At 43.3% G+C, this 21,140-nt stretch overlaps 1 protein-coding gene across 1 annotated transcript in view; it reads right to left on the bottom strand.

Moving 5' to 3' along the window:
• Positions 1-209: 209 nt before the first annotated feature.
• The window catches only part of GPER1 (G protein-coupled estrogen receptor 1), a 58,522-nt gene continuing 37,591 nt past the window's right edge, over positions 210-21,140 (bottom strand). The window contains exon 2 of the mRNA XM_069209203.1: positions 210-2,154. Within this exon, the coding sequence (XP_069065304.1) occupies positions 591-1,682 (1,092 nt within the window). The 5' untranslated portion in view covers positions 1,683-2,154 and the 3' untranslated portion in view covers positions 210-590. The remainder of the gene's footprint in view (positions 2,155-21,140) is intronic.

The following is a 21,140-nucleotide window of genomic DNA, read 5'->3' as shown; positions in this document are numbered from 1 at the left end:
ATTTACCGTGTGCATCTCTTTGTGACAAAACTGTATTCAAATAATCTGAGACAACACCTTAGGAGAGATTCTCTCAAATCAAGTCACATAACTAGTTCTATTTTCTTTTTGACGGGCCATTTTGGAGGAATATTCCATCTTCCATACATCATGAGTACTGTACACATTTTGTAAAGCACTGAGGAATCGGAAGACTGTTTGTAGTTGTATCTGTACGACAAATACAAGAAAAAGTATTCAAAATATATTTATTCTTGTGTAGTTTACTGTGTGGAATAGTCTGTGGAACAATACAAAGGATTTTACCTGAAAATTATTGATTCTGTCCAGTCATATTAAGAAGAATCAATCCTGCACCAACCCGCAAAACATAAGCAATTAAGTGGTACAGTATCCCTCAGAAGCACAAACGTTATTTTAGAGTGAAGTAATCTCACAAAATTACTTAGCAACATCCTCTTTGAAGTTCTTGTGCTTTTCATAGGAAAGAAAAAAACATTTTTGTGCACTTCACATCTTCGATCAAGTTACAGGACATGTGGAGCCAAAGTCAACTTTTCAATTTTTTCTGAAATGATAAAAAATTGTAGTTAGTTACAATACTTTATTTCACTTAGTTCAACGTTTTCAGATATAGCGGGCTTCTCCACAATAGGGCAGAACTGATTGAAAGCCACCACTCTTCTTTTTTGTTTAATGTATAGTCGGAGTTTGTCTCTAAAAGTTTCTCCTAAGAAACTGTAAATGATTGGGTTCAGGCAGCTGTTGGAGAAGGCGGCTAAGTTCACAATATGACCCGTCAAGGGGTGGTGGTGCCTGAAAGATTGGTTGCTTGCATAGGTTGCCGGATCGCTCTGTTGAAGGAGCCCAACGCTAATAAAAACATTTTCGGGGAGCCAGCATATGAAAAACACAAGAACTACTACAAAAATCATCCGGAGAGCCTTCTGTCGCCGAGGACGAAGGCTCTGGTGCTTGTGTGCCCGAACCAACACGCGAATGATGAGTGAGTAACACAGCCCGATGATGACGAATGGAATTATGAAACCCAGGGTGATCTCAAGCCATTGGATTTCTTTGACATCTGCAAAACAAAAATGAACATCCCCGGTGTGCTGCACTTGCACAGCAGTAAAGGGTACCAGTGTGGCAGAGATTGATGCCATCCATATAAGGCCACAGTTCAATCGTGCGTGCTGCATAGTTCGAAACAAGTTGGACTTCATGACTTTTGCAAGGGCGATGTATCGGTCAAAACTCATCCACGTGAGAAAGAAAACACTACTGTACATGTTGATCTGAAGGAACAAGGACATGAAAGTGCACAGAATTGTGATGTCATAGTATTTCTTATTGAGGTTGAACACCTCGATTATTGAGTCAGCGACTAGAATGAGGTCAGCTACGGCCAAGTTAATGAAGTACAGATCTGGTATTGTCATTTTTTCACGAAAGCGAATGTTCACAACCAAAATCAACAAATTCCCAAATATACCAACTGGGAATAGCAAAATGGTGTAGAGGCAGGAGAGGGTGAGACCAATGATGTAGTGCTTGTTGACGTCAGATCTGCTGTTTTCCAAGCCGAATGGCATGCTTTCATTGAACAGTTGGGATCCATTGAGCTCAAAAGAGGAGAGGTTATAGATAACAGATGTTTCTCCTCTTGTGTAAACTTCCATTTTGGGAAATCACGCGGAAAAGGGAGCATTTATATGCTTCAGTTGATTTGCAGTGCCAACTTGGGATTTTCGAGCGTTGCTACGAGTTCTGTTCAAATATTTTCTTCTCTAACTAGTTATGTACATATTGAAATAAATGTATCTCAGCATCAAACTGCCAAGCGTCTAGAACAGTAATGAAAAATCTGAAATGACCCCAAGAAAGATTTGCAGAAGTACCTTTTTTATTAGCGGGCTGCAATACTTGTCGCTTAAATTGGCTACTGTAGCTCAAAATTTGAGACACCACTTCACAAGCTGATGTTTCCTTTCCTTGGTGATTCCCTTGATGTGCTCCCTTTTGGTTCATGAAGTGACTTTGGTAGAATTTCTGAAAGTAATATCTTCATGTTTTTCCACATTCCACATTAGACTCAGGTTACACAGTGCTATGTTCATGCCTTCATCTGTTGGGTCGGGGAGATCCTTTGACCTGTAAGGAAAAGATGAAGAAAAAGTATGATTTGTTGATTAAGTTACTGATTTGACTTTGTGGTGCTCTCTGAGCTGAGTTACTCCCATATGATATAGCCAAATTAACTGTGCTGTATGTTGCAAATTTTATATATTGCTGTTTGGCACAAACCATTTTGTGAAAATGTTGTAAAATTGTCTTGTTTGTTCAGTGGCAGCTGCTTTGGTATTCACATCCAAGTTAGTCCCAAGCTTTTGGTCAAACCCATGCAATGGAAGTATCCATTCACGGATCACTACAGAAGGATTTCTGCATTGTCTAATATCAACAAGGTTGTTTTTGAACAAGGAGATAATTATGTCTTTGTGACTTAATATACAAATAGAGCAAGATTCGAGTTGTCTAACCAGAACCCCATGCACAATACACATCCATACACTGTTTCATGTTGTAAAGCTAGACTTCATGTTTCCTTCCTTTCCTAGTTTCCCCCTTAGCTGTGGTTGGGACATGCTAAGAAGTATTAGAACATCTGAATGTTGGGAGCTCCACTGAAAACAATGGAGTGCTCTGGGCTTCTAGTGGCTGTTAAAAGCCCAGAGCGCCACCATTACAGTGTTTTTGTTAAGAGCTGTTGCTGTAAACAAACGCCTAATTGGCCAGGGCAGAATGTTCTAATAGGCTTATAGCCCTCCATAGATGGACTATACCAGCATTAAAGTCCTGCTCCCTTGTTAAAGGCCTGAGCCAAAGGCTCAGGCCTTTAACGCTGGAGATGGCCTTTAATGGCTGGTATAGCCCGCTACAGCCAGCTCTAAGGTTGTAGTAAGGAATGATGCATTAAGGCAGTGATAAATAACATAAACAAATCCTCAGCATCTCCTGTCGAATGTATAATGAAACAACAAGTCCTGAAACCACGCATGCCTAAACAACGTGGTCGGAACAATGACCACGTTGTTACCACGAATGCCTTTACAACGCATGCCTTAACAACGAATTTTCATTGTAAAGGCATGCCTAGTAAAGGCATGTGTGGGACGGCATGAGTGGTTCCAGCATGTGACCCCCCCCATCTGCCCTAATGCCCAGAAATACCCCACACCTAAAACTAAAACTACCCTGACCCCCCCACACTGCCCCTAAAAACGAAAACAACCCTGATCCCCCACACCGCCCCAAAACTAAAACTATCCTGACTTCCCCTCCCCACCTCTAAAGCTAAAACTACCCTGACCCCCCACCCTGCCCCTAAAACTAAAATGAACTCGACCCCCCACCCCACCCCACCCCTAAAAAATAAAACAACCCGAACCCCGCACCCCTAATACTAAAACTACCCTGACCCCCCACCCCGCCCCTAAACCCAAAACTACCCCGAACTCTCACCCTGCCCCTAAAACTAAAACTAACCCAACTCCCACACCAATACTAAAAAAAAAAACACCCCTAAAAATAAAACTATCCACCCCCCACCCCTAAAAACTAAAACTACCCTGATCCCACCCCTAAAACTAAAACTACCCGACCCCGCTCACCCCAAATTTAAAACACCCCAACCCCCCCACCCCGCCCCTAAAACTACCCTGACCCCCCCACCCTGCCCCTAAAAACGAAAACTACCCGACTCCCCACTCCCACCCCTAAAAATAAAAACAACCATGACCCCCCACCACGCCCCTAAAACTAAAACTACCCTCACCCCGCCCCTAAAAACCAACCTACCCCATCCCCCCCACCCTGACCCCTAAAAATCAGAACTACCCTACCCCCCACCCTAACCTTTAAAATCCACAACTACCCTGACCCCCCCACCCCGCCCCTAAACACCAAACTACCCCACTCCTTAAAACTACCCCCAACCCTGCCCCAGTCCCACTTACCTGAACGCGTCCTCTCCCGATGCTGACTCCCTTTTTCTGTCTTAACCACGCATGTGCCTTGTTCAGCACATGCATGTCTAAGGCGCAGAAAAATGAAGTTGTTGTTCACGCAAGAGTTGTTCCGCTTGCGTTGTTCACTACTTTGTTGTTCCGGAGTCGTGCTTCCGGATGTTTCCCTCTCCTGTCAACCTCCAGCCCACCTAAGGTCATGCCCCTACCACTACGAAAACTGTACTTGTCCATTTGCCAGCCACCTCGACTGCCCTCAGAATTGCCCACCAATGGAACTAAAAAAGAAAAACTGTCTGTCTTCCTGTTCCCATCCCCAGAAAACGTTCTACTAAGTGGACGGTACCATTGTAGGATGCCACTGCTAATAACAACACCTGCTAGAAAAGTCTCTTTTATATAATGACTTTCAGATTTAAACCTTGAACCCAAATCTTCTTGCTTTAAAATAATTTTTGTTCTTCTTCTTCTTTAATCAGTGTTGTTAAGTCGTACTGAAAAGTCGAATAAACAATATAATGTATAACCAGTTAGAAAGCCCTTACAATGTTTATATTCATTGTACTACATGGGCGATTGGCATTATTTGGTTGTTCCCATTTTAAACTTTAAATTGGTCCCAGTTTGGTCGTACTCTGAAAATCTGAAATAATTTGTTTATCTTTTATGAATTTGCTTTGGATTAGGGCTTTGTCGCTCATCATCTGAAACCTCCAAGATGCAAGGCTTTTTTAAATAAACACTTCCTGATTGTCCTGCCTGTTCTTTAACTTAATCCATTTCTGCTGTGGGTTTAATTCGAATCCCATATGATCCCTATAATCGAATCCCTAATTGTAATCCCCAAGGAAGGGATTTAAAATCCCCTCCTTGTATAGGTTTTGAAGCATATTATTCCCCATTCTGTTTTTTTTTATTGCCAGTGCACTTGGATGAAAATATTAACAGGTGTACAGAGAGAGATTCCATCTTTGTGAGTTTGAGGGTTCCCTAAAGGTTTTACCACTTTTCCCAATTTCCTCATCAGACACTCTAAAGTGAAAATAGTCTGTCCTTCACACTGCAGTCTTCTCAACTTCATGTAAACCCAAAGTTTTTCCAGCCAGCAACTGAAAGTAGTGAAGCTTGTAATTTTGTAATTTAATGGTATACCTTCTTCTTGCTTACCTTGATCAGGGCTACTGGCATTTTGGTTTCTGAATAAATAATTGGTTCACCAAGAAACATACGGGGCCCGGTTGAGCAAGGTAGGAAGCAGAATCTGAGACCATGTAGAAATTGCAACGATACATTTTGTCAAATCAAAAAAATTAAAAGAAGCGTTGGCAAAGCTAATAGGTCTGGCGTTGGCGGTCTGTTTTTTGCTTTGTCGATAATCGTTTTGTCATGTTTTTTACAAAACTTGTTTTATGGGGAGGCTATTGTTTCCCATCATCAGGCCGTTATTAATCTAAAAATACAATAATGGCTAAAAGCAAACATATTTGGGTGGTCTTAAAAAAAAAACATTGCTGTAGTAGTTACTGTGAACAAAGGGAACTACTTTGTGTGTGCATGCGATCCTTGTGAAAGGAGAGAATGCCGTCACTTACAGTGAAGTTAGCCAGTGGATGAAGCGGGTTGATGCACTGCCCTGCGATATATGCTGCAGTGGGTGGAATTAAAATGTGAATGAAAGAGTAACAGACCACTGGGGTAAGAGGGCCGAAAGCGTCTATAAGTATATTATACATACAACTTAAGTAAAATCAAAAGGTTTTGGCTAAAGCCAAACCTAAAAACCCTTACATCAATTGAACAAACATATGAATTTTAAAGACCATGTAAAGTTCACAAAACAATTACGAATATTAGGCAAAGATGGCACAACTACACACCCACAAACATACCCATCACAATTAATTACATAATTCTACACCCCTTCCAACATGTATGGGTATCAGTGTACAAACATGACGACTTCCGCCTGGAGGCAAACAACAATAAACTAAAAGTTCAATCTGAAAAATGCAATGTGGATGTACAAAAACAGGAAAAAAGCGTGATTCATAAGACAATAGTAAATATTTGGCAGTCATGGCAGTCATAAACTAACATTCTGACTCTTACTAACCCTGGAAATGATCGAAGATTTTCTGCAGTCAAAAGACATAGCAAGTCCCCTTCGGTGGTGGGAAGGGGAACGGAACACTCCAATTCATAGATGTTTTTGGAAAGGGGTTTCTCTATGGAGAATAATATAGGGCCAGATGTAGCAATGTCAGAATTTGCGATTCTGAAATTGCGAGTCGGTGCGACTCGCAATTTCAGAATCGCAAATCCTGATGCAGAACGGTGTCTCAGACATCATCTGCGACTCGCTATGGGGTCGCAAAGACCCACCTCATTAATATTAATGAGGTGGGTCGCATTTTGCAACCCCATAGCGAGTCCTTGCACTCACAGGGATGGTGGCCTGCTGAAGTCAGCAGACCTCCATGTCTGTGACTGCTTTTTAAATAAAGCAGTTTTTTAATTTTATTTTGCAGCCCGTTTTCCTTAAAGGAAAACAAGTTGCAAAATAAAAAAAATAATGAAACAGTTTTGTTTTGTTTTTTCAGAGTAGGCAGTGGTCCATTGGACCACTGCCTGCTCTGAAAAAACATTTTGGGCAACATTCACAAAGGGGAAGGGGTCCCATGGGGACCCCTTCCCTTTTGCGAATGGGTTACCACCAGTGTGACACTGGTGGTAACTGTGAATTGCTTTGCGACCGCATTCACGGTCACAAAGCAATTCTGCATTGCGATGCGAGTCGCAAATAGGAAGGGAACACCGCTTTCTACATCTGGCCCATAGTCCTGATGGAGAAACAACAGAAAAAACAAAAAAATCACATGCCTTTACAAACAAGTGCAGGAATTCTGAAATGTGTAGCTTTCCTGTATGTACAATTCTTCATTTGGGAAATGTAAACATCGAAAAAACGTGTAGAACCCATGACCTTCCCAGGATTGTGTCTGAAAAACTGTGGTTGGCGCAGCACTCAAGTGTACTTCTGGAAAGTTTTGTGAATCCCAAAAAGTTGTAAATCTACACATGTGGGGGGAGAATAGATGTACCACGTTGTGAGTCAGTCTTATGCACGTTGTTCACGTGTGCTCTGTACTCTAAGGCCCCATTAGGCGGTTAGAAGTACCCCATAAAAAGAAAAAATCTGCAAAATAGAGAAGAATGACGCATAAGGCACAATAAATGATGCATGTTTATTTTTTTTTCCAAAGCTCTTTATTTTTACAAACTTTATTGTGCTAGCATGCCTCAGATCAGTGCTGAATTTGGCTTGTTTCCAGTGCGGAGCACCAGCACTTATTTTTGAGGGCTGGCACCTATTTTTCTGCCTCAAGCATTTCCTGCGAGCAAAAGACACATAGGGAAAGACGGAGGAAGAGAAAAATGAAAAAGCGTCAAATGGGAGAAAGCAGAAAGCTGCAAGAGTGAGCTGAAGGGGCAAGGAGGGTAAGTAAATGGATTAAAGAGGCCAAAAGTGGCTTCAGGATTCCGCTGCCTCAGTATTCCGTATTCCGTGTTTGCACACTTAAATGAAGCAGCGACATGTTTTAGAGGAGAGACTTGGGCACCAGCACATTTTTATTTACGTATTAAGCACTGCCTCGTATCACTCCACTTCCAGAAAACTATGATGCTGCACAACCGGAAGAAATTTCTCATTGCCTTTTGTTTGAACTCAGCAGGCAGGCCAGGAACATGTCTACTTCATGAACCTGTTGCTATTAAAGCAAAAGTAGGCAAAGCCAAAAGTTCTTCCCTTTGTGACCTACTGAATTTGCAAATGGTCTTTAGCCATGCTGCAATGCGTCCGCAATGCTGAGCAGTGTCTTGAGTTAAAAAAAGACACCTTAAAAACAGAATCTTTCATGCTGTCTCCTGCATCATTTTGTAGAAGGGGTGCACTGCGCATGCTCACACCTACAAAATAGTGTATTTTTAGTTACAGATCGGAGTTGGATTGTTAACTGAAAATAAAATAAAACTTTCAAAAGCGTTTTTTTTCCAAAGTGCGTGTAAGCGGGCATAAGCAACACTGGGAAGAGTGGGGGGAATGGTGAAGCAGCATGGTTGACGGTGGGGGTGATCAGAGAAACAACTTTGGGGGGTTAATGCTGAAGAAACACAGGAGAGAAATTAAAAGTGATGGAAGGAGGGCTGGAGAAGATACTAAAGCAACAGAGGAGGCCAACATGGGGTTAGGGAAAAGCCAGGGGCGGCTCCTCCATGAAGGCGGAGGAGCGTCAAGCCAGGAGCATCCGCTGCAAATCCTTTCACAAGGAAAGGATAATAAACTGTGTTTATTATCCCTTCCTTGTGAAAGGGGCAGGCCGCAGACGAGCAGAGGGGATTTCTCTGTGCACTCCCCTCAGAGCGCATGTGTGTTTGGCTGGCCAGGAACTCCAGGGCTTTAAGTGGGTGGGGTCCTGCCAGTGCTCAGCACCAGCAGTTCTAAAAAAGCAGGTGCCGAGGCAGGTCCCTATCGGACTCTCCATTTTTACCCTCAGCCTTGGGGTGAGAAAAACATCTTAACCCTGCAGCAGTGCCATCCTGCACTGCCATTAATGTAACTTCAAAGAAACTTGTTAAAGTTCGTTCACTGTCTCGTTTCAGAACTGAAGCATTTTCAATGTTTTATACCACGAAGCCATTGTTGTTGCTTATCTATCTTGTGCATCTAACAACAGTTGACAAAGCCAATAGTCCGGACTTCTTGTAGGTTGGTACTTATTGTAGTATATATCTGGATACAATGACAGAAAGAAGCAGCAAAATGCCGGGGGGAGGCACACTATGCTAAGCAGACATTTTTAGCTTAATGTTTTAAAGCCACGCCCTTCAGTACATCGGCAATGCCCCTTTGAGAGGCCGGCCATTATTTTCATCCCACTTAAAGCCCCAAGAACTACTGTGATACTACAGATTAATAAAGAATTCTGAGGTAGCTTGAAATACCATTTTTACATATAGCAGCGTGTATTTTATTCCTTATAATAGCTGTTCACATTATTGCCCACCTTCTTGAGGCCTACTTTTTAAATCACTTGCTTTCTTGTTTTCTTGGTGCAACACTTTTTCTGGTTGGTGATATGGCGAATAAATGCAAAATCTGTACTATGAAAATAAACATACCAACATGGAGCCTATTATCAATTGCAAACACATTTATTTTACCCTATTGCTGAAGTCAAATTTCAAAGTTTTGAGATCTAGAAGGTGAAATAATTTGTAGACAGATTCCCGCTCTACTGTACTGAATTCAAGCACTGCAATAAGTAAAGATCCTATTATAAATGTCTAAGTATCAATCAAGGCCTGCTTTAGCGCTTGTGGCGCCCTGTGCAACAGACTTTTTTTGGCATCCCCCTCACCCCCCATGATCACCTCCTTGGATTCACTCACTACCACCCGGCAAATGTGCCCCTCCTCTCTCCATAGACTCCCTTTCACATACATTCGTTTTAAAGCGCTTGTAAAGGCTGGCTTTCCTAATCCCCTCAGCTGTCCACATAAAATATCATTGTTCTTTGCAGCAGGAATGTTAACCCTCTGCACTACTTGACACTCAAAACTGCCCCTAGACAAAACTCCAATCTCTGTCCCTAGCAGGAACATTAATCACAAGCGCTATCTTGACATTTTAATTGATTTAATTACTTCCTGAAGGCTGGATGCACAAGAAACTTTTCAGCAGGTGTTTTTAAATCGCAAGTTTCGTAAATTATTGCTAAACACAGCGCTCCCCTGCGTTCAGCACCCGGTGCGGCCGCACCGCTCGCACTGCCCTAAAGCCGGCCCTGGTATCAATTAATGTCAAAGTATTTTCAAGGAAGGAAAGGTCAGGGGAAAAGCAGAAGACCTAGTTTACACTTGAATTGCTTTGCTTGCAGGTGGTGTTGAGATCAGGTAGATGTTCTGAATGGTCTGCAGGCTCTGATGTGTGGATGCCAACTAGGGGAATTGAAGGTCTACACCTAACCTACCCTTTGGTAATCCTAACAAGGTCCTTGTTAGCCCTGGTCCTTGGGTAGAACGGAAAATGTAATCATAGTTCTTGGAGCCCAGTTGACTTTTAGTAGCTTCCAGTGTTTGCCCTTCCTGAACACCTTCATAAGCAAAGAGAAGCTGGGTATGGGACAAGGGGTCAGCCCTGTGACGTCAGCAAAGGGCAATGGGGCCTAATGTCACTTCTGCGACACATGGCACTGTGTGAATTGACGTGAATGCTCTGATAGCAGATTTTGTATTAACTTCTATGCGATTAGTCATTGCAGGAGAATAACAGTGTAATTATTTTGATTACAAGCGAATAGCGGTGTCACAGCTAGTCCGATAGCCAGTAATAAGAAAAGAAATGAAACAAAGGTTTTATTACCATTTTATCGACCTGTCGTATTATGCATAAATCAATCATTTTTTAGTAACTGGTCACCTGTCTATCCCAGACTAATCTTCCCCAGCACAAATACAGGCCATTGTTCCGGGCTATTCATTTCGCAGATGGCGCACCTGAGCCGCTGTTTTTGAAGGCCGCTTTCTTTGCTTAGCTGAAGGGTTTCCTGCCAGCTGACAATCAGGCCCGGCGCCTCCCGAGCAGCGCGCGCCTCCGCGCCTCCTGATGAGGGCCACACTCGGAGAGGCTTCAAGGAGGCCAGGAGTCAGCCCGGGAGCCATCACGTGCGCAGGAGGCAGCAGCTGGACACAAGTGGAGCAGCTCCTGTCCAAGATATGGGTTCATAGGAATGAAAACGGAGAGAGTTTTATTATTATTTATTTTATTGGACGCATTTAAGAAGCGCGAGCCTAGGCCAAAGAACGAAACTGGAGAGGCCTTTACGCAAGTGGCATGTGTTAGGCTGTTCCTTATTTGTACAAAAAAAAAAAAAAAAAAAAAATGCAGGTGCCCAAATATTGTTTTAGGAGCCTGTCGTGACGAATGATGGGGCCGCCGAATGTCAAGTCTCCTCCAGTCTGTTTCTTCTCCCATTACCGTCGATTATCACTGTGGATTCGTATTCCACCCCTTCTTTCCCCGACACTGCTTTCTCATCCTTCTCTTCCTCATTCTTTCTTTTCTGCCGCTCCCTCTCTCTTGCCCTGTGGCAAAGTCTGATGATGAAAAATAAGCCCGGCTCGCCAAAACACGGACGCCGATTCCCACCACCTTCAGTCCCCAGCACAAATGAAGCACTGTTCGGAGCATACCGACGGAAGGCGCCCGGACAGACCTTTGTGGATGACTGAAGAGAAAGCCCTGTTGAGACAGGTGATTGATATAAATTTAAACAGAGAAAACAGGGGCCGGGTGGAGAGGGAGTGGTGGGTGGGAAAGGGTGGATGGAATAGTGGGAAGTGATTAGGGGAGATATATTTGCTACAAATTGTTTGAAGTAGTTTATGATAATAGATATTTTGATGTAATTTTCATCTATCTATCTATCTATCTATCTATCTATCTATCTATCTATCTATCTATCTATCTATCTATCTATCTATCTGTCTGTCTGTCGAGCCCCTAAGTTAAGAGCGCTCATATCAGGACGGCCATCTTGTTAGGGAATCTTGACAGTACTGAAAAAGAACACCTCTGTGCACTTTTTGACAAGCACAGTGGGTAAGTCTGTGGTTACAGGTTTAGAGCTTTTCCCTTTATATTTTATTTGCATGTAACATTTTATCTATATGAAAACGGGCCTAGTCACTTAGTATCCATCACCAGTGCAGGCAGTACGTAATTTGTAAAAGAATAAGTGCTGGAGGCCAAGGTTGTCCTCAAAAGCCAGCAGCTGGCACTGACGAATGTTTGGATTGCTCGATAGCAAGGCTGTGTAGTCTGGAGTCCACCTCGTGCCTCTTTTTTCCACTACCTGACACTCTATCCCTGTTTATTAGGGTCGAGACTGCGTTGCATGCGCTCGCGCATGTGTATCACAGCGAGATGCTTTAGGGTTTAGAAAAGGGCTCGGAGCCCTGTCGACGTCACGTCAGTGTTTTTCATTGGTTCGTGGGCTTGACTATTAACATCTGCTTGCTTTCATTAGTCGAAAGCATGCATACGTCATGCCTTTTCCGGTGGCTACCCCTCCTCGAGCGCATCGACCAACTACAGAAAACATGCGAGGCTCGCTGTTTTCTGTCCGGCTCGTGGACTACTTTTTCTCTAATTTACTAGTGCGATTTCGCTTGGCAGAAGTCGAGCGCTTTACATAGTTAAATGCGCCTTTTCAGCTTACGTACATAAATGCACTTTTGCCGATAGGTGAAAAGTCGGGTTAGGAGTTTACAACGCTATCAGCTCGAACATGAGCAAACGCGAGACCCGTTGCATTGCAAATGCTTGTTTTACTCTTAAAGTTTTTTTTACATCCCTGCTATCTCCCTTTGTCGTAGTTTTTCTGTCTTTCTTTCCTCCTCCTATCCTCCTTTTGTGTTGTGTATAAAACCTGTTGGCCTTGATGTTTTTTTGTGTCATTTTGTAGGCCCACTCATACAATCAACACACATGCACGCATTTACAAAAAGGCATTGTTTCCTCTTTTTATTTACAAATCTGAGATGTATCAGTAAATTTAAAATACAGTAGTATGAAAGTGCTGTTCTAAAACGGTGCTTGGAATGCTTTTTTGAAGGAAAATAATGGATGAGCTGGTTGCAGGAGTGGCTTGGGGAGAAGCAACAAATGGGAAGCAACATGGGCGAAGGGGAGCAACGTAGGCAGTGGACAACAAGAAGCACGCTGTGAAAGAGAGCATCCTGGAGTGGGGGCAGAAGCAAAAGGGCGAGAGAGCAACATAAGTGTGGGTGATGGGAGTGAAGCCCATGGACAGAAAGAGCAAGTGGGATAAAATATGCAATGGAGACAGTTGGAATTTACATGCACTCTCATGATGTGCTTGAATAAAAAGAAATAAAGTAGTCCCTACAAGCAAGCAGAGCAGTACTTAATTTGTAAATAAAAAAGTGCCGGTGCCCAAAGTCCTCATCTTAAACATGCGGCTGCTGCAAATAAATGTGCGAACACGGAATACTGAGGCAGTGTAATCCTGAAGTCATCTCGGGCCTCTTCAATCCATTTAAAGCCACTCCCTGCCCCTTCAGCTCACTCTTGCAGCTTTCTGCATTCTCCCATTAGGATGCGTTTTCCTCTTGTTCCGCATTTCCCACACGTGTCTTTTGCTGGCAATAAATGCTTGAGGCAGAAAAATAAGCGCTGTCCCTCAAAAATAAGTGCTGGTGCTCCGCACCGTATACAAGCACAAATTATGCACTGAAGCAGAGGAAGCACAGAAGCTGGCCAATCAAAGACATGACTAAAGAGGCTATACCTCATGGGAGGGACACACGCAAGACTGACAAAAAACAGGAGAGAAACTAATGTTAAGTAATGGGTGGGCTCCAAGCCCCTGTATCTTTTTGGTAAGCCCACAATATGTCCTTTGCAACCAAACAACACTTGCAATGTGGAAGGGCGACTTATAAATAACCTTTTCAGGTGGATAACAAAACACACAGAAATCACACATACAGCCAAGTTTTAATTTAAGAAGCGCAAAACAATTAAGAAGCTATGATTAGTTAAAAGTAGAAACTAAAAGGTATCTCTGGAAAAATTAGTATTCAGGTTGACCAGCATAAAACAGTCACTTACTGTTTTAATAAAACATGGGCAGCTTTGTATATGATGTGGCTGTCCCCTTAGTGGTTCTCGCAAATGATAATAGTTAACTATATTAATTTAACCTCGGATAAATCGACTGAAGCCCTGTTGGACAAAGTTACATCACAGATTCAGTTTTTCATCGACAGATTATCATTTAGACCTTTCCTGACATTTTTCAATTTTGTCCCCATCTCAATAGGTCCCAAATAAATACATCTTATGTGTGAGCATTAAAATAAAAAAAAATATATATCTATATAGCTCTATTTAGCCATCTATTTATCTACATATCTATATAGCTCTATTTAGCTGTTTATCTACATCTACATATATATATATATATATATATATATATATATATATATATATATATATATATATATATATATATATATATATAATCATTGAAAGAACCAAAGGTTAAAGTAACAATATAGTTGGGTGAAATGTACAGTTTTAAACTTTAAAAACCACTACAATTCACTAGTTATAGTTAGAGTTACCTCACATACCTATAACTTATGTCCTAAGTTACGGTAATTCGCGCCCCTGCCATGCACAGTGATATTATCAATGATGTCAAAGAAGATGTCATGAGTGATGTAATATTTAGGGTAAGTAGCAGTGCATGGCGAGGGCGCAAGTTAAAGTTACCTTAGGGCACGAGTTATAGTTAATTGAGATGACTAACTATAACCGGTGAATTTCAGTGGTTTTTAGAGTTTAAAACTAAACGTGTCACCTACTATAACGTTACTTTGTTCAGTGAATTTCTAGTGTGTTTTTTAATATAAATTAGTATTTAATTACCATATGTTAATCTAACCCCTGGCGCACACTGCCTCCGCCTGTGCACAGTGGAGGGTTGGCTGCAAGGCCTGAGCCTAGGACCCCACAGCCTTTTTTCGAAAGAGAGAGACGGCCCTCCTCCATGAAAATATTATGGTGCTGTGGACCCCATCCCGCAGGACCAGTAATTAAAATTAAGAGGTGGGGGACAAGCTGCTCTCCCTGTCTGGGCCTATTTTGGCCCAGGGATACTATCCTTTGGGGCCAGCACTTTTTTTTTGAGGGATGAGGTACATGGTGACACTCCCAGGCCACTTTTGGCCCCAGGAACCCCCATCCCTCATGGCCCAGAACATGTTTTAGGGGGAGGTGGGCATGCAACCCCTTCCCCAAGCTGCCTTTAGCCCCGGGGACCCATCCCCCAGGACCCAGTAATATATTTAGGGTGGGAGTGGGCATGCAGTTCGCCTCCCTGGGTTGATTTTAGCACAGGGGATTCCATCTCCCAGGGCCCAGCACATCTTTTAGGGTGAGGGGGGCATGCAGTCCCCTCCCTGTCCAATATTGGCCTATTTTGGCCCCAGTGACATCACCCAGGGCCTGGCCGCATCTGGTAATGTGGCACCCTTCCTCTAAGCGAGAGCAAACACAGGTTTCCCTGAGTCTGCCAGTGCGGGCAGCGAAACTGCTATGTCCCAGAGGAAGGCATTCTGGGACATAGCATTTGAGCCAGCCCTGGGAGATGGGGTCCCTAGGGCCATTAATAGTTCAGGGAAAGGGGTTGCATGCCCCTCCTACTGGAAGACCTCATGTCCCTGGTGGATAGGATCCCTGGGGCCAAAATCAGCCGGGGGAGGTGGGGCCACATGCTACCCTCCCCCTTAACAACAGGACTGGGACCCATGGGATGGGGTCCCCAGGACGGAAATAACCCGGGGGGGCCATGTACCGCCACCCCAAAATTGAAATATATACACCCCCCAGGATCTGGTCCACCTAGGGGGCTTTAAACAAAACAAGTGCGGGAGACAGAACTTGTTTTTTAAAACAAATATATTGCTGTGGATTTGCAGCCCCTGTGCAAATACGCAGCAAAATAAAAAAACTAAATTTCTTTTGGACCTAGGCAGGGCCCTCTGGGACCCCACCACATTGCCTAGAAGGTCAGGGTATTCTAACCCTGCTCTTTGTGTCTTTTTTAACATTTTTGTAGGACTCAGGGGACTCAGGACCAAGTTCCAACTCCTAAGATGGCTGCCACTACTTCCTGGTTGAGGTGGTAGCAGCCAATCAAATCTCAGTTTGAGATCTGTCGGGATCTGCAGAGCCTCCACGTCCCTATATCTACAAAGTTATTTTGTTATAATTGCTCAAAAACTATTGAGCGTCTTTACATCACAATACAAAAAGCACTCTTTCTGGACTTAGATCTAGTTTTCTGCCAAATTTGGTGTAAATCCGTTCCGTGGTTTAAGCTTTAGATGTGTCTACATTTCCTATGGGAAAATGAATGGGTAAAACGTGTGTTGGAACCCCGCCTTTTTTATCGCCCCTGCTTGACAGATCATCTGAAAGTTTCCATTTGCAATCCAGGCAAAAACAAGCATTTTTTGTGGAACGTTTCCAGGAGATTTGTCAAACGGCGTCAAAGTTATTAGCAACACACAAAATGCAGTTCCTGCGGAAACACAATCCTAACTATAACTACCTAGTGGCGACCACCACTGGGTAATATATATATATATATATATATATATATATATATATATATATATATATTAATAAATATATCTATCGCCAGTAGTTATTTATAGTTAGGAAATAGTTTCCACAGGAAAAACGTTTTTTGATTTGTCAATAACTGTTTGACGAATCTTCCCCAACATTTTCAAAACTAGTTTGCCACTCACTTCAGGTGTCTTGAAAGTTTCGGGTGATATGTCAAGCGGGAGCACAGAAAAAGGGGAGGTTCCAAAATGCATTTTCCCCATGCATTTTTCCTTGTGTCTTTAGGCATGACTACAGCCTGAAATTTCACAGGAAGCTAGATCTTGGTACGCAGATCATGCTTTGTGTTACTTGGCATAAATCCATTCAGTAGTTTTTGAGATATTAGAGGAAAAATAAATATAGATATCTGGATAGCTGGTGTTCAGATATGCCCCGACTGGCCAAAGTAAAGACTAGACAATCCTGAACAATATGTTTTAGCAGCCATTACAAAACTCAGGGACTGAAAATGAATTAAAAAAATATGTAAATGGGCAGAGTGAACACACCCAGACTCCAAAGGGCATTTATGGGGGGTCCCAAATGGACCCCCTCCCCCTTTATTGCCTGGCCACACCATGAACAACATGCCGTGGCAGCACTTACAGGGCAATGAGGCATGGTCCCCACTGAAATGCATTGTATTGAATGCCAGGTTTTGAGTGTCACAAAAAGGAGAATGTATAAAGGGTATAACAGATTTTAGTTACAATATAAGTCATTTGTTGATGGTACCATATTGATTTTAAGAATTGTGGTGTGTTCTAAGATGATTATACCCTGTGAAAAAGCCTTCTGCTGGGATTTCATGAATCATGTTTGATAGAAAACTGTTTTCTCATGATTTTCCCATAGAGGTTATGGAAGGTGCTTCAGAAGCTAAAATGTGAGCATATTTTCTGTAAATTCTTTCTGAGCCATATGAGAATGAAGTCTGACATCCTCAGTAAAACATGAACTTTCAACAGGAGCAGCCTGCCAGTTGATTCCCTTGTGTTCTACTGCAGCCTCCCAGAGCGATCTAAAGAACAACTAGAGCGCTAATAGTCTTACTTATGGCAAAAGCGTGGCACATCTAAAGCCATGTTGATTGAATCAAACTGGTAAAACTTAAAACATTCAATTTAGAAAGTAACAAAAGGAGGGGATTCATTTTGTCATAGAAATGATGGTTAGTGCATAAAAAGAAAAATTAGGACCAGTTTTAATTAAGTTCTCAAATATCTTTGTGTTGTATTTCATTAAAACATTCTGAAATGCAGACTGAAAAATGCACTTTCAACACCAGCAGCAGGCTTCCAGTTATCTAACTGGTAATCAGCAGCTTTACTACAGTGTTCCAATGAGCAACTAGAGCGGTAACATTCTGAATTAATGGCAAAAGTGTGGCACATCTGAATGCCATCATGATGTAATCAAAGTGGAAAACTGAAAGCATTTTCTACTAAGGATACTGCAGTAAATGAGGAAATTAGGGAGCGTCATAACAAATAAGTCTCCCAAGATAACCACCAGAGAAAAAAGAGCCCAAATGTAGCACAAATATAGCCCAGTAAAAGAAGTGTGCAAAACACTTAGGGCCTCATTTACAAGAATCTGACGCATCAGGTCCCATGTGTCAGATTTCTTGCCCTGCATTACGACCCCCTGACGATGCCATGGATGCGCTGTATTTACAATACAGAGCTCTATTGCACACTTTTTCACAGATGTGTCAGAAATTCTGACAAATCTGTGCCGCTAAACTCATGCTTTGCTGGACTAGTGTAAAAAACCATGATGCTACTCCAGCAATGCAAGGAGGCCCCCATTGAGAAAAGCCCTGCGTCAGTTTTACGCCTGCTCTGAGCAGGCTATAAAATTGTGACGCAGTGAAGGTGCAGAATGACGCAGTGAAATGTAAATTTGACTGCATCAGTTCCGCAGGGCTTTTCCTGTGGGGACGCCTACCTTGCATAAATTATACCTAGTGCAGGTATAATGTGACTCAAGGCTTTACAAACTGATTAATTGGGCACAATGCATTAGTTTGTAAATGTGGAGCAGTGTAGAGCACTGCTTGCGTCACTGTTGCATCAAAACAAATGATCCAACAGTGGTGCAAAGGCCTTGTAATGAGGCCCTCAATTCTTTTTTTTTGCAGTTTTATATAGTGCACACTTGAGCATCGTTTACATTACACAAGAACACATTTGTTATGATTTTCAGCATGGTAAGATTAAATGATTTTCCCAGAATCACATGATGTCAAGCTGATGTGGAAACTCGAATCGGGTTCCCCAGTTGCAAAGTCTACAGCTCTGGTTGTAATGCCACATCCTCTCCCCTAAGTATAACATATAATTGAGCGATCAACATGATAAAAAAACATAAAGGTAGCAAATAATTTAAAAGTGCTTTGTAGCTGTTTGAGAACTCAGAATATATGTCCTCATTTTAGTTTTTTAGAGCACTAACCATAATTTCTATGGGAATAAGACCCTCTCATTTTTATAATTTTGAAAGGAAATGTTTTGGGTATTACAGTTTTGATTACATCAAGATGACGTCAGGCATGCCACACTTTTGTAACAAATATAGAATGTTAGCAATCTAGTTGTTCACTAGAATACTGTGGGGAGGCAGATGTCAGGGACACGGATTCAGACAATTGAGGGCGGGGAGGAGGGTGCAGAGCGTACAAGTTGACCACACTGGGCAGGTGGGAGGGGCAGTGGTGGCACAAATGGACTATGGAGGACAGGGGAGAGGGGGGAAGGGGCAACAAACCAACCATGCAGGACAGGCAAGAGAGGCAATATAACAGACCGTTGAGGGCAGAGGAAAGGTTTGTGGCAGTACAACCATACATGCCAACAGACCTGATTCAGGCAGGAAACTCCCAATGTTTTTAGGCCCAAAGAGGCTTTCTTTCATCTGTCTCCTGCCTAGAATATTCTCGTTTTCAATGTAACTCAATGGGGAAAATCAACTTCTCAAGTTTTATTTTCAATATTACCTTCTTTCCAAGTTCAAAATGTTGGCAAGTATGGTACATTGGATCACTGAGGGCAGGCAGAATGAGGTAGGGGAATGGACTCGGATAACAGAGCAGGAGGGAGATCGGCAAATGCACTAAATGGACCTTACAGGGCAGGCGTCAGGGGTTGCAGCAACACAATACGCCACATAGGGCAAGTGGGGGGGGGGGCAGTGAAGCATAACAGACCATATTAGCAATAGGGAGGAGACAGAGCCATGCACATGGACAACAGAGAGCAGAGAGGAAAGAGGCAAGGGCACCAAGCTGACCGTACCGGACAGATAGGAGAGACAGTTGCAGCATAACAGACCATGAATGTCAGGAGGGAGGGGACAGGGGCACGACAACAGACCAAACAAGGCAGGAGGGAAGGGATAGGGGCCTGCACATGGAAAACAGGGTTCAAGGGGGCAGTGCAGGAGCAACATGTTGACCATGGAGAGCAGGCGGGATGGGCACTGGAAGAGCAACACACCATGGAGGGCAACAGTGAGACTATAATGGCATACACACAGACAATGAAGGGGAGGTGGGAGGGGTCAAGGGCGGCAAAGTGGACCATGGAGAACAGGAGGGACGGGATAGGGGTATGAAATTCGGCAGGCAGGGTGGAGGTGGCAGGGACAGGCTCTGCCATCTGACCATGTATCTGACCAGGCTAGACAGCAGGAGGGGCAGTGGCAGTTCCACAGAACACTCAGAGTAGATAGGAGGGGCAGTGGCAGGCCCATGGAACATGGTGGGCAAAAAAGAGGGAGCAGGAGCATGCACACATATCGGAGGCCAGGGGGAAGGAGGGTCGAGGCAGCAAGCTAAGCACAGAGGCTAAGCAGGAGGGCAATGATGGGGCAACAAACTGAGTAACAGAGGGCAGGGACATCAAGGTAATGGATGGCAGTGGCAGAGTATCGGACCATGCAGGGCAGGAGGGGGGAATCTGGTGCATGGACTCGGACAACAGAGGGTAGGGGAGGTGGATGGGGCAGCAAGCTAACTGCTCAGGACAGGCGGGAAGGGCTATGGCAGAACAACAGCCACACCAGGCTGTAATGAGGGAGCAGGGGCATGGACTTGGACAGTGGATGGCAAGGAGAAGGGAGGGCAGGAGCAACAAGCTTGGGTAGGGGTAGCACAATGCTAAACCAGGCCCTGCTTCCAACATCACCCCTACCATGCATTGCGATGGGCATCTTACTCAACGTTAAAAAAGTCCTAGAAATTCACTGAAAAACAAAGGTTAAGCGTCCTTGTAGTTAGGAAATATATTTTTTTTTTAACTTGGAAATTCACTAAAAAAACAAAGGTTACAGGGGCTTTCTAGTTAGATTGAGATTTTACATGCACAAAACCATAGAAATCCATATTTTATAGTTAGGGTTATTTCAAGTAACTAAGGGCCAGTTGTAGCAAAATTTTGCGAGTCGCAAACGGCCTGAATCGCAATTTGCGACCCCGCAAAATCGGAAATGGGATGCAAAACCCCCATTTCCGAATCGCAAATTGCGACCCGAGCCATTACCGACTAGCAAAATTTGCGACCCCATAGTGTGACACGCAAATAGAAAGTCGCAATTTGCGAGTCGCAAACCATATGAAAAAGCCACTCGCAAATTGCGACTAGTCGCAAAAAGCCCATTTTGCACACCCAATTTACCACTAACTCAGAGCAGGTGGTAACCAGAACCAAAGTATAAAAGGAGACCCAGAAGGCACCTGGGTCACTCAAGATGGCGGAGATATACCTGATAGCAGTGAGGAGGAGAGCCCACGCCGCACAGCAGAGGAAGAGGAGGGGCCAGAGACATGAGAGGATATACAGAAC

The sequence above is a fragment of the Pleurodeles waltl genome, chromosome 10 (genome assembly GCF_031143425.1).
Source record: "Pleurodeles waltl isolate 20211129_DDA chromosome 10, aPleWal1.hap1.20221129, whole genome shotgun sequence".
NCBI classification, from domain to species: domain Eukaryota; kingdom Metazoa; phylum Chordata; class Amphibia; order Caudata; family Salamandridae; genus Pleurodeles; species Pleurodeles waltl.
The sequence above is the reverse complement of the archived record's forward strand: the minus strand, read 5'-3'. Positions and strand labels throughout refer to the sequence as shown.